The sequence below is a fragment of the Aplidium turbinatum genome, chromosome 6, assembly GCF_918807975.1.
Source record: "Aplidium turbinatum chromosome 6, kaAplTurb1.1, whole genome shotgun sequence".
NCBI classification, from domain to species: Eukaryota; Metazoa; Chordata; class Ascidiacea; order Aplousobranchia; family Polyclinidae; genus Aplidium; species Aplidium turbinatum.
In genome coordinates, this window is record NC_137477.1 from 6,566,311 (window position 1) to 6,592,549 (window position 26,239).

A 26,239-nucleotide genomic window follows, 5' to 3' on the forward strand; every position below is an offset into this window, starting at 1 on the left:
GGTGCAACCTAATTCTTACCATGAACAATTCGTACCGTCAGTTCGTACCTTGAAAAGGTCGAGAGAAAAAATTAAAAAAAGCCGAAGTTGCTGATCGCAGTTTCCGCAAACATTTTGAAAGGGTTAGGGTATCGGTATCCGCAAACAAACTGAAAAGATCAAGAGGAAAAAATAGAACATTGCTGATCGCAGTTTCCGTTTTTCCGCAAACATTTTAAAATTTTTGATAATGATCCTAAGAGTTTTTGTTTGAGGAAAATTTTAAAATGTTTGCGAAAACTGCGATCAGCAACTTTGGCTTTTTTTAATTTTTTCTCTTGACCTTTTCAAGGTACGAACTGACAGTACGAATTGTTGATGGTACGAATTAGGTTGCATCCAGGGGAATATGTCTTGGTTCAGTTAGTTTCAAAGCAAAGAAAACCCCACAAAAGAATTCTACCACGGTCCACGGTGGAAGCCATTTTAATCGTAATGCACCAGGCCTTGCATGACTTACTAAATTGTTACAATTTGTCGATACAAAACAATAAAAAAAAAAACCCAGATAAATACAACATTATCTTCTTGCAAAAATTCATTTTTACCCAGGTTTTTAAGTTAATTCACATGGAAGTATGAAAATTACCCATATATACATTCTAATATGAATCAATGTTAAAATACCGGTATGTTAGCCTACTTAACTCCCTGCTTTTGTTGAACATACCATAGCCAATCATACAAGTTTACTACATGCGGTGAGTTTTACTGTTTTATTTTCAGTTTTAACTAAACAGGCTAGTCTTGTAGCAGCTGGTAATACGTTTAGGCCTACCTCATGAGATTCATATTTTTAAAATCAAGACTAGTTGTCTGAATGGGACAAGACTAATTGCTGAAATATAATCATTCCACATAACTAGTAGTAACCTAGGCTACTTGGTAGAAAATTCAGAGGGTATGTTTTGCTGATTGAATGTCATTGTAAACCATTTTGATTTTTGCTTCAAAAAATTGTGTTTATTCAGAAATTATAAAAGGTTTATTCTGTTGAAGTAGAATGATGTAAGAAAACAGCATTTTCGCTGTTGTTTTTTTTTATGCCCATTAGCTTTTCCAGCTCATATTTTCAGTTCAGAACTATTGTTCAAGCTGCCTTAATATATTCTAGAATATTTTATTCAACTTTGGATTATTCTACTTCCAGCTGGACTGGTTGGTTTTGAATCTTTATCTCTGGACTGACAAAGCCTTGATAGGCTATTCCTGGAAGTGTTGTATACTTGTAGAGGCTTTTGACGCAGGGCTGGTTACTGAGATTGGCATAGTGAAATTATTGAAGTTTGGAGGGTGTAAAGATGGTTCGGGCTTCATCTTTGCACCCTCCAAACTTCAATAATTTCACATTTGTTTGGTGTCAGTCTCATGGGGGTAAATTATCAACTAGTATAGAATAATGATATGCAAAATGGTAGTTCTGTGACTATTGGTTTGGGAGATAGCGGACATCAAAAATTGATAATTTTTTTTCAAATACAAAAAATTTCAATTTTTGAAAGGTTCTGTATCTAAAACTAATTTGAAATTAGCAATTTTGGTGGTAGATATGAAAACTAGGGCTGCTTCTTAATCAGAATACCAAATTTCAGCTTTGTAAATGCTTTAGATTAAAAGTGATGAAGATCCAAACATGGAGGAAAATGTACATGCGAACGCATTTTGAGGGACCTTGGTGACTTTGAAGGGCTGTAATTTCTAAATGTCTTGAGATAATGAGCTGAAATTTTTTTTGTTCATTATACATCAATATGAAACTTTAGTGTGAATTTCAAGAAAATCAAAGAGGATCGCGCTTGCACACCCTGTTGAGTTGACAGGGAATGACCCATGTGTGTATTATGTGCAGCTTTCAAAGTTGGTAGCAACCTTAAAAATGCTTTCAATTGCTCTAAAAATTTGACAGGATTATTTTTTCAGGTATTGACACGATACAAGGGGGTGCCCCATTGAATAAAAAAAAATTTCAATTTATGAATCACCCTACTCCAGGTCCGTCGTTTTGTTGGCATTTTTTTTGTGTTTGTACAGTATTTTTCAATTTCCTTGTTTTTACTACTTTTTCTTGTGATTTCACGTTCTTAATGTGTTCTTCGTATCTTTTTTATTGCGTTTTAATTCTGTTATTTTATTGACTTCTGAGAACTCGAGTTAATTTACAAGCACTGTTCATTTGTCTCTCGGAGAAATTTGAGTTTAAAACTCTTGCTTTAAATCAATGATTAGTTTTAGTTTGAAATGCATCTACAATTTTTTTAGAAATCTTTTCAAAGTGTATGTGTAGTTGTGTACCCTAATTTAAGAAATGCTCAAAGTAAATTCTACTAAAATGTTGGATATTATATATCATACATTGTAACTTCTAAAAACTCTAAGCTCTTTTGCAATTTTCAGTTACAACATTTGTTCATAGAAAACAAATTAAAAAGTACTCTAACCTATTATTGCACGTTTATTTATGTAACATGTTTAGTAGCCTATTGAAATGCACAATAAAAAATAGTGCCAGAAATCACATATTTTATGAAAGCATACAGTAGGCTAGAGGCTTTATCCAGTCTGAAAGATTGCAATACATCTTTTTGAACAGCATGCTCAACAGTATCAGTGGGATGGCGCAGAGGATAAAGCGTTGGCTTTCCAATAATGTAAACCTGGTTCAACCTTGGCTTAAGCTGGTTGTTAAAAACACTGCTCACCTCTACCTAGGGTGTAATAAGTTGAGTGGGCATAATTGCTGCAGGAAAGTTGGCCTAGAGAAAGGAACTGGCCACCCTACTATCCTTAGTGCCAAAGGCTTAGTATAATGAGAATCTCCTCATACCTGACATTTGAATCAAGTATAGGACCACCTTTATCTTACTCAGCAGACCACTTGCTATGCTTATGCTTACATGACCTATATCATACCTTTTGGATTGCAGTGTGTAACCCTATCTATATATATCTAACTTTTTTCATAGCAAGTGGTGTAGTGCAAACAAATATTTCATATTAAGTAAATACTATTGTGCAATACTGTGCAATTGTTTCATTTGTAACTAGAGGAACCGATTTTTAGGTAATTTCTTTGTAAAAGCACCTATAGGGAATTCCATAAAATCACCTAGAAGGGATATTTTTATTTGTTTTACTCATAAACTATTTGATTGTGGTATATTTGCCAACTGTCCACAGTGTCCAGTCTATATAAAGATATTACTTGTCATTTATTTTTGTTAGGTGAGCTAGTTATTGTCATAATAAACATGAGTGAAATAACCTTCTATGATGATGAAATAAATTTAAATCTAGCTCCATGGTTAAGAAAAAAGTTAGAGAACAACTCCTTCAGAGGTCTTCAATGGCATAACAGAGATTTGGGATACTTCAAAATTGCTTGGCCTGAAAAAGAAAAACCTGAATTTCCTTTGCTTCTGGAAATATGTGCGGTAAGAAGTTTTTCATTATAACACCAAATTAAGTTTAATTTGTGATTATTTGAATGTGAGTAGCTCTGTATTTGTACTTAATTTTATATTCATATTGCGTACATGTTATACATAATATGGATTGAATATCTTGAATATACTGGTATTAGTTGGACCACTAAGTCACATCTTGTGTAATTAAAAGTTATCCAACATATTGCATATTTGAAATAAGAAAACATAAGTCAAGCGCCCACGAAAAGGTTACATTATCAACACTCTATTGCACGTTAATTATACTTTAAATTTAAAGTCATTTTGTTATTTATTATTGGGTAGCTTGCATAAACTTAGTGGTAATAAGAAAATTGTGTTTGAAGATCTTTGTTCAAAGTACAATGTTTTAGCATTGTTGTTTGCAGAGAATTTTTGAAGCAGAATATTTCAAAAGGAAATGTCTATTCAATAAAAAAAATCTTTGGTTTGTTTCATTGTGACTAAAGAAATGTCGTAGGGTTTGGTTCATCATATATTTTAACACTTTTGAACACTTCCAAAATGTCTTGTCATTTTGTACAAAAAGTTTTTCTCGCAGAAACATCAATTGTATTTTAATATTGTTTTTATAAGAAAATAAAAATTTTGAAACTCTACAGTAAGTTGTGTCAGGTGCCCACTGCCCATTCTCATGGTCAATTTTCTCTCATCATGTCAGCTGCGGCAGAATGTCATCTACCCTAGCACATTTATTTAAGAACCCTTATCAGAAATTTATTAATGCATTAACTTTAGACAAAGATGTGACTTATTTTCAGACAACAAAAGTACAAAAAGATCAACAACTTCACCATTAACGTAATATAATATAATACAGTTTAAATCCATTCAACTCATCCATGCATAGCTTTCATTAGTTGTTCAAACGCGACAGTTGTTGACAGTTGTTCAACGACAGCGACAGTTGTTCAAACGCGACAGCTGCACGACTAGAAATGTGGACCTCTGAGCCCGATAGGACACAACATCCTGCCATCCCAAGTCCTTCCGAAAGTCTACAACAAACTCCCACCCTTGAGAGAAGAGAGTGGTGCTGCCTAAACAGAGCCCGCTGCGGAGTCGGGAGAAATAAAAGCAATCTTTTCCGATGGAAGATGACTCCTGACCCAATGTGTGATTGCGGCCTAGACAATCAGACGATGAAGCACATCCTCACCAACTGCCCCCTTAGCCCTTCATGTGATGACAACGACCTCAAAAACATCACAAACAATGCTCTTACCTGGCTCCGACACTGGCGTGACAAGCTATGAATGAATTAGTTGTTCAGCTTATACCAAGGTTGCCATATTTGTCATGTCATTTAGCTAAGTTTTTTATGTTAATATTTAAGTTTTAATAAAGATTACATCTGATTCAAAAAGTGCAATCATGTTTATCATCAAAATAATGCTTTACATTGTTCTGTCAACTTAGTTAATTTGTATATAACTTAAAATTATTCATATGTAACAGGTATATGTTATGGTTTATGTAAACTAGGGAGTGTAAGCCCTAATGACTATGCTAATCACATGCAGGACTCGTAGATTTCAAACACTGGCCTGCACAAGGAGTAGCCTATAGTGCTTCAAGTCTACCTACAGTACTTAACTACTTAATCCTTACTTTAAATTAAAAGCACTGATTCAAGATGGCTAAATGCATAACAAGTGTATTTTTCTGTCGTGAAATGGTGGTCAATTACTTGAAGAATATTTTGTGCGCTGTTTATAGTTATGACATTATTGTGAAGCAATTTCATCATTGTTTTCAGTCAGAAGACTCAAAAGCAACTGGCGTTTGTGTTCTCAGTGTAAAGCAAAAACTTGGCCATTTACACTACCATTATAATACTGGTACTTGTATTTATTTGTAGTCATTTCTAGTTACTGTGTTATTAGGCATGGGCTACACACAAACATAGAAAGAAAGATGATTTACCGCAGAAGCTGAAAGACAGATTCCGAGATACAATTCGAAAGTCCAATTACATTGGTGAAGTCACAGATCTTAGTGTCTTGAATCTTCAGACAGGAAATTACAGAGTTTTTAAATTTCTCACTGAACGAGAAGCACAAGGTAGGCTACAGTCAGTACATATACCATGGTTCAACTGGTGAAAATTTTAGCTTGTGTTACAACCTGAATACTGTATGATATGTATTTGTTTTGTATCAGCCTAATTTTCAGATTGATTAAATATTATTGAAGGGCTTTGTTCATCAAAAATGTTCTCAATATATAGGAAATAACTAATAAGATTTTGTTGATAAAATTTATATTTTTTTTGCAAGTCCCTATTCACCGCACTATAGATTTTTTTTTGAAAAATAATATTAAATTATTATTAACATCCTTTCAATTTTTGCAGTCAAACGGTCATTGTGCATATATATATTGTCACTATCTACAATTTGCTATTCAAATGAATTTCCCGAATCTGATTTTCAGTAGGTGGTATGCAGTGATTGCAACCATACATACTTTCAGAAAAAAAGAGTAGGCGTAAAGTATCTCGAGAGAAAGATGCTGAACGCACCAATGACACAACTATCGGAATTGTGCAAAACAACGGCGATTGTACGTGTGGTTCGCAAGAAAGCGCTGATGTCAGTATGATAGACCTTGAATACGACAACAACTCGGTCTTTCAGTCGGTATGTCTCCATCTTGTGTATTACTTAAGAATGTAAATTGTAAATCCGCTAAAATTGTTAAACTTGTTTTGGTCAAGTTTAACATATTTTCTGTGCTAAACATAAGTTTACTTGTCGTGATAGTTTAAAAGTCTTCAAGGTATCACAACATTTGTGATACTGTTGAACATACACAAGACAAGCAGGTTGCACAATTAGCATGTTAGCTTTGAATCTAGTTCTTAGAAATGTGGTTTTAATTGTGTGATGAGTGCACAGCTGTTCATCCAGGGCACGTATTAGAGATTAATGCATGAACTACATTTTATCTGAGAATTAACATGCTCACAGGCTAGTTATAAAGTGCAAGACATGTTTTAAGGAACTGAGCACCTACAACCACACGAACACAAACGGAACGTTTGCCCACAGCCACACCGATTCAACATCGCAATGTCTATCGCCTTTGTTTTCCACCAGAGTCGAAGAACAACAAGCAGTAAACGGTTAGCTGCTTGTTGCAAGTGTTTTCTGTGCTATAGCTGCCCAGGTCTATCCCACGTTTTAAAGCAGAAGTATTTAATAGAATGAACTGAATGGAATACTGTAGGATGGTATTATTGGTGTGCAGTTTTTTTGAAATATTTCCTCTTGATGGAAGGATCAATATCGAATGGCTTTGTAAAATGTAAATGACTAAACAGTAAGAATCATCATCTGAGTAATGAGAACGTTTGTGCGACGTTGACTGACGCAGCATTGACCGATACAAATTCCAATGTAAATGGACACAGTGTTTCGGGAAGACATATGGTTGAGGGTGGATAAGAAGATTGACTTTCTTTTTTTTTTTGACTTTATCATTTAAATTGTCACATACAAGCCACGTGCTTGGATACGACAAAAGTGTTTTCTATGGCCTCTAAATTCTTGAAAGTTCGGGAGAGTCCATTCATATCCACTCTTTGTTGAGATACCTTACAAAGCCCCGCTAGTTCCGTGGCGCCGATTTTATACACGAAGAAACATTATGACCAAACGGCACTAGTTCGACTCTCTGGGAGTGCGTTTGAGCAACGCATTTTAGGAATGCTCTCCATTCAGCGTCACCTAGTTTTGGTGAAATAATCCACAAACAACAACATTTTAACGAGAGAAAACTTCACTCTTGTCATGCTCCGTGACATCCGGCCTGCGTCAGTGGGTCAAAACTTTCACAAGTATGTGACTTCCAAGAATAACCTTCTATACTTGAAGGCTTCCTCAGTCCGAGGATAAAGATTTCAATCAACCAAATAAGAAACTAAGCAATCGAGCTACATTTGTATCAAAAACCGGTGTCACAATATTATTTTATTTTTCTAAAAACGATGCTTAAAATCCAACATGTTACGCAGATTTTTGTTTCTGTATTTTAACGTCTGCATACTTTTCAGATTATAGAGGTAGTACTGAGTACGAGATTCCCGATATTAGTCATCATCATTGGCAAACCGCTCGTGCTATTGTATCCACACTACCTGGTAAGAGATGCGCTTTAGACTAATGTGAAGGAAATACATGTTTGCATCGAAACAATAGATACTATGAATACTGCATAAAGTACTCAATGCCAAGCAAAAAGCCTTGTTTGTATCGAAACGTGCCTGAGCAAACTGTGGCTTAGTTAGTAGATTGATTGAATATTTACTTTTTAAATTTTATTTAAAATCTGCTAGCTCTGTAAATTGCAGCAGTCACATGTAAAGTCGTATAAAGTACTTCCGCGTGGCATTTCAATTGATAAACAAGTTATTTATTATCACAGGACTGGTGGATATTTTCCTAGAAAAAGCTATCATTAAACTTTGTACGTATAGCAGCTCGGTTTTTATTCCTAACATGGCGAATTGTCACTTTTTAGCATATGCAAATCCAAGTATCATCACAATAGCTCGTCAATAATTATATGCATAAGCGCATTTCAATTCTGTGGACTTTGAAGAGATATACGTTGAATCTTAGAAATGCAACAGCAGACCTGAGGTTTCGATGACGTCACTATTAACTGAAAAGAGAAGAGATGAATCTTTAAAGAGTTGCGTATATTATTAAAAATACCAATCGTTGTCGTTGGGCGGATGTTGTGGCTCTGCTTTGTTTCCATGTGTGTTGCCCAGCTCTTAAAAAATATGTAGCTCGTTCGAGACTAATCGTTACCTTGAAGGCATTTTTTTTTTTTCGAAAATCGCCAAATCAAACATCTAAATTTTCAATGAGGCAATGCTATCCACTTTGTAAGTCAAGTCAAGTCAATTTATTTTGTTTTAACAGCGCCATATATTAACAAACAATCATAGTAAAATGTAATTGTCAAAACAATGCATTGTACAACTGTTGGTTAGGAGACCAAAAAGAAGTACATAAAAAGGACGAATTATCAAAAACAAATCGAAAATTAGCGTCACTTGAATTTACTTCGTTTGCTCAGTTAAAAGTAAGCAGTGTTCATTGTGAACGCTTTTGTCTTCGCGATTCTCGAAGTACCATTGTATGGTTATATGACATTGTTATATTCATACTTATGAAAGTACACGTTACTTTGAAGATAGAAACTAGTTATTTAAATGGCATTGTTATGACATTTGCATACCCAACCTGCAGTCCGCGAGACAAAAATATTAGTGACCTCATAGATTGTGTTGTGTGCTTACTAGTTCCCTCCTTATGTTTTATTTTTTGCACAATTCTATCAAAAAATATCAACCTACTGTACAATTCTTTGTTTTTTAAATCAATTTTTTTTTAGCTGTAGCTTTCTTAAAATTTATGGTCACTTGTTTAAGCTTATAGCAGCCTGAAATTAAAATAAAACAATAAGTCACAATCCTGCAGGATTTCCGCGCATCTTGCTAGAAATTAAATTGGCCACTTGGTAGGCAACATCAAGACGCGCAAGCTGATTTTAATATTTAATTCTTTTATGTTATTTACGTATTGTGCGGCATGTTTTCATCATTAACCAGTCATGCCATTGTTCGCAAATGGCTTTCACTTACGTCTTCACGCCTCTATCTTTCGCTGTTCTCATCCAGGTGATGCCAATCTTTCTTTACGTCATCTTACCCTCTTCTTTTTGGTCTCCCTCTAGTTTTGTTTTCAAATCTTCTGGAGTCCACTCAAGATTTGGTTATAGAGAAAGATGATGGTTTACAACCTGACCAACCGACCGAGAATCAGGCTTAAACGAACGAGGGATACTTATTATTATTGATTTGCATCGTTTAAAGTTGTCCATATTCGAAACAATACACAAATTGCGAATGCATAAAAATTACAGAGAACCACTTTTGATGCAGGGTTGAGAAAAAGCCAGAGCATCAAATTTGTCCAATTTTTATCAGAAAATTGAAAAAATGAACCAAAGTACTACAAGGTACTTAAAACAAACTTCAAATTAGGACTTATGAATGTGATTGTGAAGGAAATTTCCAAGGATAAATTGAAAACACAGTGGATATTTCTGTACACAAAAATCAAGTAATGCCACTTTGTACTACACTAAAACTCATTTACGCAAGAAGGCCTCATAGTTAAACAGCCCTAGTGCATTATTTTATTGTGTTATGCCAGCATGTACTGTGAGTGAGAGGCACTTCATTGGTAAAAGTAGTATTTGAGGTGAAATAAGCATGAATCTACATTTTTTGCATCTTTTTTAAATAAAACCCAATAAAACCGAAAAAAAAACGTTTTTTTTTTGGTTTTTTTTAAGTGGGTTTTTTGAAAAAAAACCACCCGGGTTTTGTTGGGTCGGGTAAAATACCGACAACCCTGTTTTGATGTCTTCAGGTTATGAGCTCTCTGAGCATCTATTGTTTCAAATCAAATGCCATGAGCGTTGCAAATTACAATCACTGAAAGTATTCAGTGACTACGAATAATAAAATCTGAAGCAATTTTTTTTAAGTAATGTTACCATACTAACTATGCAACTTTTGCCACAGATCATGACATGGCCAAGTATAAAGTCACACTCTGTTATAGAAAAGACACTGTTCGTGAAAACAACGTCGACTTGTCCAATGGTTTTCGATTTCATTATGGCAGTTCCTATTGGCAAAAAGAGGCGTTGGATGCTTTGAATCATCCTGAGCAAGATTTTGAATTTCCTTCGTGGCAGTTTCCAAAGTACGAAGAAACATGCTCCACTGTTGAAAAGATCCTGCAGTCAACTACAGGCGGCATCATACTGAAATCAGATGGCTTTCAGCTGCTTGGGAAACGACTTTGCCAGAGTCGAGTTTATTTCAATGACAGCTGTCAGTTCCCAAGTAAAATAACTAAACTGGAAAGAGATAGACCTATCCCTACAGTTCTTTTTTCCTATCAACACTATATCAAAGGCTTGCTTGATTATACACAGAATCTTTCTTCGCATTTACCCGACGAAGAAATCGTTTTGGCTATCGGTACTTTACCAAAATCTACCTCTTCGTCGACACTGGCCAAGCTTGTATTGGAGCCTTTGTTGATTGGCTTCATAAAGGAGAAGTTAGCGCTAGTCAACAATAACGAGTCAATACCTTCCGTACATATCAGCGTTGAAAACTCTGTTGACCGTATTATCCGAGCATTTCAAGACTTAGATTAATAAATTCATTGCTATGTGATGGTGTTAACAAGCTACTGCTACGTTTTATATTATGAACTACGTTTGTATGATTCTTCAGTTTTCCCTGAGTTTGTGTTTACGCTGCTATTATAGAAGATTTCAGTTTTGTTCCAAACTTAGCTGAACAAATTGTCCCTCTCTATTAAAAGCAAATATTAAAATTGTGTAGCCTGTACTTTTTACCAAATTTGCTTCAAGCTTATTTTGTTTCAACTATAGCCTACACCAAATTCTTCAGTATTTCGTCTTCATCGTGTTGGCGATTTTGTTGTTCTCTGACAATCTGTTGTGTTCATCTTTTTATGGAGTTATTTTTCCACTCCCTGTACAATGTATTATTCCCGATCTGTGGTCAATTTATGATCTTGTGGTCAAGCACTTTGTAGTATCATGAACCGAGAGTTGTTATCTGTGTAATGTGTTACTTTAGCAACGCAAATGTTTTTTGTTGTCCATGACAAATTGCACTGTTTGTATATAATTGCACTGATCTAGCCTACAAACATTATGGTGTGGCTATCTGTTATGTGCAGTGGTTTGCATGTTAGTCTTTTGCTTTGAGTGACGTCGGATTCCGCCCATCGCTTTGAACACTATTTGCCCGATGACAAACCCAGGCAATAAACCAGTCCTTTTATTCGCCTACATTGATTCTACGTCTGCAGAACATACAAAACGACTGATATGCTCTGGCTAGGAAGTCTCACGTGAAGTCTTTGAACTAGCTTATATGTTTACCCACCACAGTGAATCTGGATACCGTAAAACGGTTCCAACGGTTTCGATCAGGAGGAAAACTAATCCAGAAGTGCTTTAAGTTTAACCCATTGTCGCTTGATCTTGTGAATGTAAATAACGAGTCTAATTGTGAATTAATTTAAGGTAACCTCGTATTGTATTCAACGTCGACTGCATGGCCGAGTGATGAGAGCCCTGATACGGCACTTGAAAGGGCGTCTTGTTCGATACCGCTCAAGAGCATTCGGCTGTTTCTTTGTCATTGTTACGGCCAATCTCTATACAAATCAAACGTCATATAAAACCGTTCAAGTCTACTGAATCTTACGTCATGGAATTTTTCCTAAAAATGAGCCAAAATTGCACCATCGTTCGTAAGACTTGTGTCAAACCTGTTTAAACATGAAATATTGCATCATCACCTTTGAACACCTGTTTGAATTGCGTGACAATGTCTTTCACTATTACGTCACAGTAGTGCGTACGTGAGTTTGAAATATTGATATCTATTCTGGTCATTCATTTTAAAATTGTTGCTTGAAGAGGTTGGTCGCATGTTTAACCGTTTTGCTTAGTGCTTGTCAGCTGGACGAAAATTTCCGTCTTTTATCCAAGTAATCTGTTCTGTAGTGACAAGTTTTAGTGGTGTACGGCGTTGCATCCCATTTTCGACAGCCAGGTGGATAATTTTACAGAAATACAATTTTGAATAGACGTTTCAAAGGAGTGTTTCTTTTTCGGTCATTACATGCAGACGAACGGATTCGGGAATCTTATGTTACAATTTTCCCACGAAGAGATTATGGTTTACCGCTGTGACCAGTCATGACACTGAAAGGTATGCCTGAATGTTGGCTTTGGCTACTTTGTCTTGATTGATCTTTATTCTCGAACCGGAGAGCATCTTTGAGAGCTTAGTCCTGGCAGTTTCGCATACTTGTAGAGAGGCTTTAAACCACTAACGCATGCCAGGTTATCAAGATTGATAGATTGAAGTGTTCCGATTGTTGAAGTGTTGTTGCCGGGAAATTATTCCATTCATTAGATGCCGCTAAATGGAGATCAGTACTGAAATGCGTTCAGCGCACACATCGAGAGCCGAACCAGCGCCTCTTGATCTTGAGTCGGACGCGTAACCACTGAGTTAACGTGGTGGATTCATCCTTATATTTCCATCCTCCTAATCTTCAACCGCCTGGGTAGGCTACGACAAACACAATGCACTGCCATAAAATGGAGTAACTTTGGACAATTTTTATAGCATGTATATTTTCTGAGAAGGCTTTATCTCAACAAAGTTGAATTTTTTTCCAAACTGCGGACATGGAGGCCGCAGCATCATATACATAGGTGGACACTAAAAATTCATTTTAATTAAGGTGTTTTTTTTATTAATTATGGTGGCGAAAGTTAGCCTACCCCTGGAAGGGGTTGGTTTGGCCATGTAGGCCTATATGAAATGTCTTTAATGCCAAAGTAAAACGGCTCAGTCTGGGGTAACTTTGACCACATACCAAATTGAAAAAAATGTTAAATTTGTGATCAAAAACAGCATGTTAAAATATGAAAATTGCATGTGACTATGCATTTTCAGAAATATACAGAGCTGCAACTCTATTGAGGATCAATTTGAGTTTGTTTTGTCCTTATTTATAGTTTTTTCAACATATTTCTTGCTATATTGATTGACAATGAAACAAACTATCAAGCAGTAGGCTACAACATTTTTTTTTTTTTCTTTCCCACAACGGCTACAACAATTCTGAATAGGAACAAAAAGGTTATTAACTTATTACTGATAGTAGAAGTTGCTGGTCATAGTTAACCAAAATTCAAGTCAATTGTACGGAGGTAACTTTGACCACCCTACTATTTCGTGCAACTTCGATAAATGTAGTTGGCTATTTTGCTTATATAAAGACACGTCTTTTCAGATGGAAAAGTAGCAAAAGTATTTTCTAAAATCACTCGATGTTGACGTGGAAATGGAAGGACAGCATAGTCTACAAATTAGGCTACCGAACTGCTGGGCGTCTGCAGTCAACAACTACAGTCAACTACAAGTCATCTAACGGAATGGAAGATCTGCGCGTTTTGGATGATGAAACCTAATACTGTCTGCTCTCTAGCAGCCTTGGAGTTCGGGAACATCGTGAATCTGGGTTGGTAAAAGGATATAGCTTACCAAAGGCTCATACGACGAAGATCATGACAACGGTACCAATGTTTTCTTGATCAGTATGTTTTACAAATGGCTTGTGGTATTAAATCAATCGAACTGCAGTTTGTATCTGTCCGAGTGCTTGAGAACTTAGTGATATCATAAAGCAGGATCGCGTATGGAAAAGGAATAATTTGTCTTCGAAAATCAGTCATGATCTGTAAAAGTGTCTTGGCTAAAATGTTTAAAAATCAAGCTATCCTGACCGCTGCCTGTGAATAGGCCAAGCCCAAGACTGTCTCGAATTCAATTTCAGCCATGTATCGATACGCTAGTTTATTCTTGCTTTGTCATAAATTGTGAAACAAATATTATACCATTATTGATAATACATAAACTGCGCTTGGTTCGGGATAATTAACGTTGTAAAAACGTAAGAAAGTTGACCAGTTCCCAGGTAAAAATTTCGCACGCAGGCCAATTGCAAATAAATTTCTGTCGACAAGCACGTACAAAAAATTACAAGCCAAGTCGCTTTAGCGGTGTTATCAATTGTTTTGAAAGTAAGCTACAGGCCATGAAAATCTGAGTTTGTCTAGCGGTTTTAAATTTTGTATAGCTGAAGGATAGATTACATAAATGGGGAAAAAATGTTAACTATTGACATGCTGTAAAGTAATTTAGATGTTGGAATCATAAAACGGCTTAAAACTTGTTATAAATAGAAACCAATGCGCACGATAGCCGTATTAACCAACTTTTACAAGTTCATCAGTAGGGAAAGAATGTTCTGGAACTTCGAGGTTAAGAGGTGCCGGCCCCCGTCGAATACGACCCGATGCGTCATAATGCGAACCATGGCACGGACAGTAGTAGCCGCCATAATCACCAGCATCGGCAATGGGCACACAACCAAGATGCGTGCACACGCCGATTATGACGAGAAACTCCGGTTTGACAACTCTGTCGTTGTCGTGTTGAGGGTCTCGAAGCTCACTGACATTCACGCTGCATTCCCGATCGATCTCGTCTTGCGTTCGATGTCTGCAACAAGTTTGATTGATTGTAAGAATCCATAACTTCGGACTGAGAAAACCGCTTTGAAAGCTTAATTCAAGTAGTTTCGCAACCACTGACAAAGACCCTGTCACCGAAGCAAAATTGACAGAGTAGAGTATCCGGTCGCGGAAGTGTTGTCTGTGAAACATTTACTACGTGCTGCTGAACGGAGAGCTGCCTTTGAAGTGCATTGCTTAAGCGTACACCCCGAGAATCTAAAAAGGCGCCGTTTAATCTTAGCGTTGCTTGTTCATGAAGATGAGAGCTTAATCACATGAGCTATCTGGGTAATTCATTATTCAATACATGCTTGATATCATAGCGGCCTTTCGGCGGTGTTCACACTGATATATCTCTAATACAATCAGCAACCTGATGAAACACACAGAAATGTTGTAAAGTGGAAAGGATCCCATACTCAGTTAGTAAGCCTTGTTACTCAATGCAACAAACAGTGTGCCAGCCTCATTTTCTTATCATAAATCGATTTCGCTATAACAGCATCCTCAGTATGATCATGTCAACAGCAAAAATAATCATAAAATTCTTCAAAGGTTCCAAATTTACGTATTGTGGCTTAACGATTGCATGTTGCGCCACCATGGAAACAATTAAACAAATTATATAATCGACTACTACGTAATTACTGTACCAATGAAGAAACGTAACATGTAAATTTAAATGGAATAAAAACAAAAAAGTCTATAACTTTTATCAATTGAAGTAAAAGGATAACTAATAAGTTTCTTCACTACCTGATGAAAAGTGGTTTTCCTCTCCATTTGAAAGTGACGCTTTTGCCTTCTGGTATCTCGGAAAGAGCGATTTCAATGGAAGCGAGAGCAAGCACATCTTTGGAGGCGCTCATCGAACTCAGAAACATTGTGACTGCAGACTTAGCTGCATACACACCTCCCATTGCTAGGCCGGCTACATGAAATAAAAATAATGCAGTGGTCTGCTGAATGATAGATGGAACAAGAAAATATACTTATCAATTGCCTACTTGCACAAATCATCACCCAATGTATTTGAGCAGTACTGGAGCAGGGCTTTGGAACCGGCATAAAAATAAAACTGCTCTTCTATCAGAGCATAGCTCTAGCTCCGAAGCTCTTTCATACCATTGCTCCAGCTCCATTACCATATTTTTCTCGAACAATATATACGATTTCATTAATAGTCGCCCTCGACCAGTAATCATCCCGAGTTTAAAGTCTTACAAAATAGCAGACGCACAACAATTATCTAACAATTAAAAATACTAGCCAATAATTATCAGTTATGTTGTGGGTTGCTGTTAAATTATGTGAAATCAGTCAATAGCATCTCATGAAATTAATTGGAGCTGTCTATTGAACAGCCAGCTCCATCTGAATTTTATATACAGCTCCAGGTCCTTTTGAAAATGCAAATCTCTGGGGTGCCGGCTCCAAAGCTCTGATTGGAGCCTCTTAAAGCACCTAGGTTTCATCACACACCACAAAAATTCATAAAAACAAAACTAAATTACAAAAGTCTGCTGATTTCTTGTAAAACAACTTATCCTAAAATTTCAAAAAAGCATCGACATGAAATGGATTAGTATTATTCTGCACTTGGCAGAACAATCACATAGTATAAGTGTTGCTATTCAGCATTATATATACCTGTAATCGCATAATTAAAACTCTTGTTGTCAATCCTGCGTTGGTCTTCATCTTTCCTAAAGTTGCTGATTGAAGCTTTGCTCCGGTTTTCAATTCTGTAATCGTCAAAGTCCGGCACGGTGACGTCAGAGTGAGCATAACGAACGCTCATTGGCCCTGTTCGATATGCAAGCATAATGTCAAGCTTCACAACGAAGATAAAATACCTTGCATTTCTTACCCACTCAGCCTGCAATCTCAACGGAAAACTGAGCCTTTTTTACCAAATTTGAACTTCAAAGTTAAGTTCATAGTTCTTCCATTTTGGAAATATTTACAAGAGAATAAAATCAAATATAGTTATTACTATCTGAACCCTTAACAGCCTGTTTCACCTAAATAAGGATCATCAGAAGGTTCTTATTCAAATAGAATAAGGTACTTAAATTCAAATACAAGAGAATAAAAATACTTTCATCCCAATTATCAGAAATACTACCGAGTCATTTTTTTATAAGACAAGAAATTTTATGAGGATTTTGTAATGCCATCTCTCAGATTTTTATGATTTCCACATATGTAAAAGACAAAGTATATGGGAGCTGAATAAAAAAAAATTTATCAAAATCCGAGTTGTATTTCTCGAGATGTCACTCATTAAAAATTTGTGTTTTTTAATTGTCACGCATTAGCGATTTCATTGTTTTTTCTTATTTCTTAAGATCTAGTAGTAGGAAAACAGTGAAAATTGGTGATCTACCATTTTAGGAGTCAAGGAATTCAAAAATGTTGTCTCTGAAATGATTGCAACAAAGAAAATATCGAAAAGTTTGAATTTAAATTTTTATAAGTAGGCTACCACCAGAGGGCGCCCTAAGAATGGTGACTAGTAAAATCATAACTTTTTTTTTGAAAGTTATTCTTTATTGATGTGCTATTCCAGTAAACATAAGGAAAACTAGGCCCCAGCTTGTTTTCAGGTGCCCCAAGCCTGTTGAGTTCAGGGTATATTTTGAACTCAATTCTAAAGTGCAGCCTACTGATGTACATGGAAATATATGCCTTTGTTTTGTGTGCTGGCAACATATTTGCAAGTTAAACCATTTTCAATTTTCAGCTGTGAGTATAGATAAGCAAAAGGTCAACAATTAAAGTTATTTGCATGAACAGCTAAAACATTTAAATATACTGGTAATGCACATCTCTAACCTATTTTGAGTTGAGTCTCACTCAGCCCAGTTAACAATGTAGTCAAGTCAATAAGCTGTTAAATTGTAACTTGGTAATTAGAAAGACTTCTAAGATAGATTGTATCTACCTGACTTGCTTGGCATTAACATTATGCTTCAAACAGAGAATGCACCTTTGGGAAACAATGATCATTATGAGATAAGAAGAGCTGCAGAACTTGAATAGCAGATAATAAAGAGCTCATTATAGAAAATGCTTTGAAAATGATTAATGATTGTCGATGTCTGTTTGGATTCCAGCAAATAAGAAGTTATTGATAAACTGAGAGAGGTTGAGAAGATAAAGAGTGTACACTAACTAAGCAATTATCAATGAAAAATATATTTGCAATATTAATTTAAGATTACAGTTAAAATGTTAAGATCAAATGACAAGTGCTATTTTTGAAATATTTGGAAAGAATGGTGCAATGTGGAAGATAAGATAGATGAGGTAGAAAATGAAGTAAAGCTAGTAAAGGAGTTGTCAGAAGAAGATCAGGAGCTACTATGGTGGAGGTCTGGTGTGGACAGAGCTGATGATGCTGTGATTTGTGCACATTATGAAATGCGGCTATTAAAAAAAAATTCTCTGATAAATTTTAAAAAATGCTGCAACATTTTTGAAATACATGAGGTTGATGCATCTTCAAAACCTCTTCCTCAGAGTAGACGCACAATTGGGCTTGAATTGGCAAAAAAACTGAGAAGTTTTGGAAACTTAAATGTTGTTCCAGGACAAAAGCTTTGCAGCCGCTGTTTCACCAAAGCAGGAAACATGGCAGTTGATTTTGATAGTAGCATTTTTGAAGGTGAGTCGAGTGCATCTCCAATCACAAAGGAACTTCAAAGTGCAGTTTTCAATGCAGAAAAGGAAGCATCTACAGCAAACTTAAATGACAGTTTCGCACTATTGAATGGATCTCCACTGGTGGCATTGCACAGCAAACCCAAGCATCAAAAACTAATAGTATGTTTCCAAAAATTGGAAAAATGCAAGAGAAAGCTAACGTCACAATTTGCTGTAGTGTCTGGCTTGAATCCCAGTGATCTAGAGACAGCAAAATCCCAAGACCTTGAACTAAGAGACAAAGTTAAACAACTATATACATGACAGCATGGATTTAAACAGTCTCATAGCAAAATTAAAGATTAAATTTCACAACACAAAAAAGTTTTCTGACAAATTACAAATTCTGACTCTAATTCCTCAGTCTTGGTCTGCTGAAAAAGCATCAACTTATTTTGGTTGCTCCACGTACTCGATCTACAAAGCTAGAAATATTAAAAAAGAAGAAGGAATTTTTGGTTGACATGATCGAAAACAAAGAATTGGTACTCCAGCTGAGATACAACAAAAATTTTTGGATTTTTTTGAAAATGATGAAACATCTCGTATGTTGCCAGGCATGAAGGACAAAGTAAGCATACAAAAAAATGTTTATCATCAAAAACGGTTGTTACTAGGGTCAGGCTGGGAACTTTACAATATCTTTAGAGAGCAAAATCCAACACTGAAAATTAGTTTTTCCAAATTTTGGTCTTTAAAACCTAAATGATGTGTTTCACCAGGAGCTTCTGGAACTCACAATGTATGTGTTTGTCGCATGCATCAAAACGCAGAGCTCTTGGCCTCAGCATGTGGTCTGCCAAGCAAAGAAATGATGAGTGTTCTTGTATGTGAAGTGACAAAAAAAAATTGCATGATTCATCGCTGTCCAAGTTGTCCTGGTTTGGCTGCTTTGAAACGTAAATTATTTCATAATTTGACTACATATGATGAGACTGAGACCTTTTTGGTAGAACAATGGACTTCTACTGACCGATCAGAGTTGAAAACAATGGTATATATATATATTAAGGAGGAACTCATTGAAGATACTCTTGCTGCAATCAAGAAACTGACAGGCTGACAGCACATTCTTATATTGCAAAGTCACAAGCTAACTATTTGAAATGACAAAAATTGACATTGGAGCCACATGAAGCAATTGTTTTGACAGACTTTGCAGAAAATTTTGAATTTGTAGTTCAAAATGAAATCCAAAGTTATCACTGGTGCAAGGAACAATGCACAATTCACCCCATTGCAGTTTATACTCGTGACATTGATTCAACAATATTTCAAGTCAGAGAGCAATCCTTGTGTTTCATGTCCGATGATTTAACACATGATACATCATTTGTGTACATTGTACAACCTACAGAAACATCTTATTACACATTTGAAACTTCAACATCCTCAACTAACACATATTGAGTACTTCTCTGATGGCTGTGGTGGATAGTAAAAAACTTCAAAAACTTTCTGAACCTGACATACCATCACTCAGACTTTGGCATAAAAGCATCTTGGTCCTTCTTTGCCACAAGTCACGGAAAGTCACCTTGTGACGGAATTGGGGGTAGTGTGAAGCGAAAGCTGACCAACGCTAGTCTTACTGCATCTCCATCCAACAAAATTTTATCTGCTGAAGCAGCATACAACCACTGCTGTCACACAATGCCTAAGATAACTTTTTGTCTCCTTCTTAAAGCGGATATTGAAGAAACACGCAGTCTACTACAAGATAGATATATCAAGGGACAAACTGTCAATGGGACAAGAAGCTTTCACTATTTTTGTCCAAAGGAAGTTGGCACAACACAATATAAACGTGTATCAGATGATGAAAATTTTGCAGGATGTCATTCATTCTTTATGTGTAAAAATGTGTATCAACTTAATGAAATTTCACCACAGACATACGTTGTTGCCAAATATGATGATTCCTGGTGGATATGTCTAGTGAAAGAACATGACGTTATGCACAATGACATACTGATTATGTTTATGCATCCTCATGGTCCTTCACAGATGTTTTACTGGCCAATGGCAATATCAGAGGATTCTTGTTGGGTTCCATTGGATAGCATTTTGCTGAAACTGCAAGTTCCAACAACAATCAATGGGAGGCAGTACAAACTCACTCAAGATGAAATGAATTACATGGCAGCAATTCGAATGTAAAGAGAAGTTATAAACTGAGTAGTTATAAATGACTATCAACTGAGGTAAACATGTACTGATGAGGTTTTTGAAATTCATATAATAGAAAATAATTACAAGTAAAAAATGAAGAACTTCAAAGGATTGGAAAAACTGAGCTTCAAAACAAGATGAAGTTTTGGCAAGCAGTTAGAAGAGAACACCGGTTAGACTGTCATGCTCCTAATCAAGAAAGTCAGGACAACACACTTATGTCTGATTTAGACCTACAGCTCATGCTAATTTGTAACCTGAAATGTACTTTAGAAATACAGTAAGTGCATATTTGCATTTCGTAACTTATTAAATTGAATATAGTTGTTTTATAAGGTTGTTATCCGCTCAAGAAACTTTTTGCTGTAAAAATAAAGCTTGAACACAAACAAGAGGTCAATTTTACAAGCTACCTACATAAAAATGTTAATTGGAAATATGTATGTAATCAGACTGTGTAGTAGTGTTTGTCCTTATGTGTGTGTGAATCTTACATATGGTCTATTATGTTTATCTGTAATTAGTGTTTTACCATTTTTTGCTGTGGTGATGCGGCACTGGATTTTTGTTCTTTTTTCTACTATCATTATTATTTCTGCATTATAGCACCTTAAAACAAGCTGGGGCCTTGTTTTCCTTATGTTTACTGGAATGGCACATCGACGAAGATTGATTTTCAAAAAAAAAAATTTGATTTTACTTGTCACCATTCCTGGGGCGTCTCCTGGTGGTAGCCTGCTTAAAAAAATTTAAAATCAAATTTTTTGATATTTTGTTTGTGTTAATCATTTCAAGGACAACATTTTTGAATTCCTTGACCCCGAAAATGGTAGAAAAGCAATTTTCACTGTATTCCTACTACTAGATCTTGAGAAAAAAGAAAAATCAATAAAATCGCTCATGCGTGACGATTAAAAATCATATATTTTTAATGTGCGACATCTTGAAAAGTACAACTCTGATTTTGATAATTTTTTTTTTGTTGTCCTCGTATATACATTCTATTTCACATATTCAAAAATTGTAAAAATCTGAGAGATGGCATTACACACCATTTCTTGTCTTATAAAAAAATTACTCTACCATTAATAGTGAGACTAAATGTAGCGGCTTAGTGAATTACATGTAGAAAACCAGATTTTGTGAACATACAGATTAGGTAGCAGAACAAACTAGATTAGCCTAAGTTTAGTTTTAGCTGATGAGGACTAACAGCCATTTTGAAAATGTGTTTTTTTTTTATAGGTTTGAATTTTTACAATTCTCGCTTAGCAAGAGTCAGTGCGTGTCTAAAACCTATCATCTCATGTGACAGGGCCATGCAGCAAGTGGTATATGAGTGTATTTCACCTTTAGCCTAACCATTGTGATCACATTTAAACTTGGACAACTAGATAATTCTAGTTGTCAAATGGTAATTCCAAATGTTGGTAATTCTAATTCACATCGAATTTAGTAAAAACTTGTTTACTCTAATTCTAATCTAATCTCCGGTTTCGCTGAAATTCTAGTTTGTCCAACAGTGTTTTCACAAAATGAAAGGAAACTGTGCTCTTCAGTCTTCACACTTTAGTTTAAATAAATTATTGAAAATACTGTTTATTTACACGGTTTACAGGTCCTATTGGAAGGGGTTGGAGTCAAAATAAGCTTGCTAAGACCAACATTTAGACATACACATTCACTAGCCTACTTACATTTAAAATTAATGTACTTTACTGTAAATTACATGTCAACTTTTAAAGTACAAGTTCTAAAACTGAAGTAAATGAAAGTTACCAGTGAATGACACGGTAGATGTTATTGCTCCAGTAACTGGCTTTTTTTGAAGTGTCAAGTATGTTTGTGGTAATTTTATTTCTGCAGCCTTCAATGCAACTGGTGCACAGCGAGCTCGGGTACTACATCCAATTATCTAAAAAATAAATCTTAGATAATTGACATGACAATCAAATACTGTAGTTTAAATATCTTTGAACTAATGGTGGTATGGCATTTTTAACATTTTATATATATATATATATAATTATATATACAGTAGAACTTGGATAAATGGATAACTCGTCTTCGGAAAACTCGTCAGTTTGCCTAAGTCGTCAATAATTGCCAGGTCCCGGCAGAAAGCCTATCTCTTGTACACAATCAAGTTCGGTTAAGTGGTCATCGCATAATTTGTCAATTCGATTATGTCGTCACTGTTTTTCTTCCCCTGGGACGTAAAATTCGTCTAAGTTGTCATTCACCCAAATGCTGACGTGGCATTTACAGACTATTTCGAGAAGAAATTAATGCACTAAGACGTGTGCTACTGTGCATGCACACACTCTATCGGGCAAGACGCACATGCGTGGAGTATGTTGGTCTGGTCGATTGCGGGTGTGTGCGCACGTGCTCTGTTGCCGATTAGAGAAGCGCTGTTCAGCACGTGAGTGGAGGAAGAAGAGCCTGTGCCACCTCCATCTACAAAAGAAGCTTTGCAGATGGTTGGAAAGCTCCAACACTATATGTTATGCTAAGACGACAGTGCCAGTGAATTCGCAAGCTCACTATCAAAAATGCATGACTACTTGGTTGACAAGACACTTGCAAGCAAAACGCAGTCAAAAATATCTGTGTTCTTCAGTTAAGCTGTTATTACTGTAGGCTACTGGAGCCTACTTTATTGTGTAATGTAATTAAATTCTTTTCTCGCTTTCCTCTTTGTCTGACTTTACCACTATTGCATTTAATTAGGTTGCGGAGAACCATGAAATTAATGCGACGTGAAACAATGGCAAAATTTAGCTGTTTGCATTGGTCGTCAGTTCGCGTAAGTCGTCACTTTTTCTATTCCCCCTAGGGTGACGAGTTATCCAAGTTCTACTGTATCATAAAATTGATAGTGGAGTAACCATGAGAGCAAGCTTGCTTCAGCATAAATTCCAACACACACCATAGAAAAAACACACAAAAACAGCAGCACCCTAAGTTGTAAAACTGCAAAAATATTTTGATTACACAATCGGAGGCATGCAAAACCGCATGGATATCTAAGTTAGATGCCTCCGCCGTCCATTATGACTTACAAATTGAAAGACCACAGAATACAACCACTGTGTATCCCAACCAAATCAAGCTCCATGTACAATACATGCTGAAGTTACAACAAACAAGCCCAGCTCCTTCCTTGTACAAAAACAATGTACCGGTAAGCCTACAATACAATCAAGATTGCAACAAACCAAACATAGTTCGACTCCCGGCTTCAGCTGGTTGTTGAAAACACTGCTCACTTCTACCTAGGGTGTAACGAATTCGGTAGATGGGTGGGCATAATTGTTGCAGGAAAGGTGGTCGAGAGAAGGAACTGGCCACCTTACTCTTGTTAGTGCTGAAGGCTTAGTGCAATGAGAACCTCATCTTCTCATTCCTGACAGTTGAATCAAGTATGGGACCACTTTTACATGTTTTTATACTGTAAGCCTCCGCCCTGGTCAAACATGTCATTACACCATATACAGCAATTGACCAAAAATATACCAGGTGAAACTATCTTTGTTTTTTTTTACACTTCACCCTATATGCCTTGGTCGACTCCAATCTTTAACGTCGTATATTTATGTCATAGCATTTATGACCGAGGCAGAAACTTTTACACTAGCTACATCAATTTGATACATATGAATAGTACATATACATTATCATATACAATCACATACCATGGCCTACTACGGCTACGCTCACCTGAAATGTAGTTGACACAGCAGGGCCAAAAGTCCTAGCAATGGAAGACATCTTTTGATATTAGCTGTCCAAACAGAAAACACAAAAAACAACCAGCCTGAATACGGTATACAGCACTTATGTCGTTGCTTAGACCAGCTGAAAATTTCATCCAGAAGTTTTATGATCAACACCAAAGCTAATATAGCAAAGTTAAGGTTACAGTATACTAAGACAGGCTAGTTCGTAAGGTTACATAAGGCTAGATTCAACAAAAAGTTGTGAAAAACATACAAGCAAGCAGAATCTTTTAGTTTGCTTCAAGGACGTGGCTATTTTTACACACTTGTTGCCATGGTTACAATCAGGTGTTGCAAGAGTTAGGATTAAAGTTAGGGTTAGAGTTAGGAATAAGATTGGGGAGCTGGTATACAAGTCCCCCCCCCCCCCCCCTTGGTAACTCAAGACAAAGAGGAATTGACCAAAACATGTGAATTGAAGTGTGTGAACAGTAAAGCAAAGGTACTATAAAGTAGTTTCACCCTATATGTTTGGTCGAGTCCTGTCTTTGTCATGAGTTACGGTACCAAGGGGGGGACTTGTATACCAGCTCTCTTTTCTCAAATTAGTGCAGAATTCCTTATCTGGCAACACTATTGATGCTATTATTACACTATATAGGCCTATATTGTAAATATATTACAGCCACAGCCTTTCTTTAAATAGGCAAGCACTGAATGATGATTCAGCAAAAACACATGGTTTAATACTAGAAGCCCTGAAATATTTCCCTACTTATAAGGACGAATGCGGTCATTTTTGACCGGTTGTATGAAATGCGTTTTTTTATCGTTTTTTCTTTATTTTAGTTCAAACATTGATATGAAACCAGGCAACAATTTTTTCGTGTTTTCTAGATGGACAAATACAAAGAAAACAATATAAGACAAATACAAAGAAAACAATATACACTAGAAGCCCTGAAATATTTCCCTGACAGTACGGTACCTACAAGGACGATTGCAGTCATTTTTGACCGGTTGTATGAAACGCATTTTTTTACCGTTTTTTCTTTATTTTAGTTCAAACATTGATATTTGTACAAAGATGTACAACATATACAAACAAACATTGTTCAAACATTAGAAATCTTCTTATCACGCACCGATCATTTTTGAGTTTTGACCGGTCAGGGCTTATAGATAGATGTGTGAAATGCTCTGTTTGCGAAAGTTCTGGTGAAAAATTATTACTGCTACAACTTACTAAATACTAAAACTTGATCAAAAGTTAGGAAAACTCATGGAGTATGACCAAGCAAATCGCAAGAACGCCATAAATATGAAGTGCTAAAACTCAAAACCGGTCAAAAATGACCGGTCAGGGCTTCTAGTGTTAATTTAAAGTAAATTTATATTTATAATCAAAACAAAAAAATTGAACAAACAATTAAGATCAAGTTTATTTTTACCAGTATGTTGGTAAGCATGACATGACTGTCAACTAGCTCACTTTCCAAGGTCAGATTAATTCAGTCATAACAGCAACTCAAGAAACAATCACAAAATATTAAATGGGCAACTCTGAAGAGTCCTTGCATTGATTTATTCATGACATCATCATCTGTTCACTTCTGCGCAATTTTTTTTATTTTATTTTAGATTTTACATTCAGCTTTATAGCCAAATTAAAAATCTGATGCATAAAGCTTACAAGAAAGTAGGCTTCATTAAAATATTGTCTTTGCTTGATATTTGGCAAAGTTCAGTTTTTTGTCAAACCTAAATTGTTATTGTTTTCGACTTCTTTTCCAGATTGTTCACTGTAATTTTTTTTCCATTCAAATAATACGTCATACAAAACACGAAAGGAGAGAATTTCTGACTGACTCATTTTTCTTGAGTTCATCAAAATACGGCATT

General features: G+C 35.9%; 2 protein-coding genes and 1 long non-coding RNA gene across 3 annotated transcripts; 2 read left to right on the forward strand and 1 right to left on the reverse strand.

Annotated features, from left to right (window-relative positions):
• The first annotated feature begins 598 nt into the window (after positions 1 to 598).
• On the forward strand, positions 599 to 3,261 carry LOC145772778 (uncharacterized). Its single transcript, XR_014289319.1, has 2 exons — positions 599 to 740; positions 1,649 to 3,261. It is a non-coding gene; the product is annotated as an uncharacterized LOC145772778 (long non-coding RNA).
• A 26-nt stretch (positions 3,262 to 3,287) lies between these two features.
• LOC145771853 (interferon regulatory factor 8-like) lies at positions 3,288 to 12,233 on the forward strand. Its single transcript, XM_082583596.1, has 6 exons — positions 3,288 to 3,470; positions 5,390 to 5,567; positions 5,979 to 6,145; positions 6,507 to 6,630; positions 7,561 to 7,647; positions 10,111 to 12,233. Exons 1-6 carry the CDS (start codon positions 3,288 to 3,290, stop codon positions 10,755 to 10,757), a joined length of 1,386 nt encoding a protein of 461 aa, XP_082439722.1. The 3' UTR covers positions 10,758 to 12,233.
• A 1,765-nt stretch (positions 12,234 to 13,998) lies between these two features.
• On the reverse strand, positions 13,999 to 24,478 carry LOC145771794 (cytochrome b-c1 complex subunit Rieske, mitochondrial-like). Its single transcript, XM_082583526.1, has 5 exons — positions 24,339 to 24,478; positions 22,395 to 22,530; positions 16,386 to 16,541; positions 15,492 to 15,666; positions 13,999 to 14,721 (listed from the first exon to the last, which is right to left on the reverse strand). The coding sequence occupies exons 1-5, from the start codon at positions 24,387 to 24,389 to the stop codon at positions 14,427 to 14,429; spliced, it is 813 nt and encodes a 270-aa protein (XP_082439652.1). The 5' UTR covers positions 24,390 to 24,478; the 3' UTR covers positions 13,999 to 14,426.
• Between the last annotated feature and the right edge of the window lie 1,761 nt (positions 24,479 to 26,239).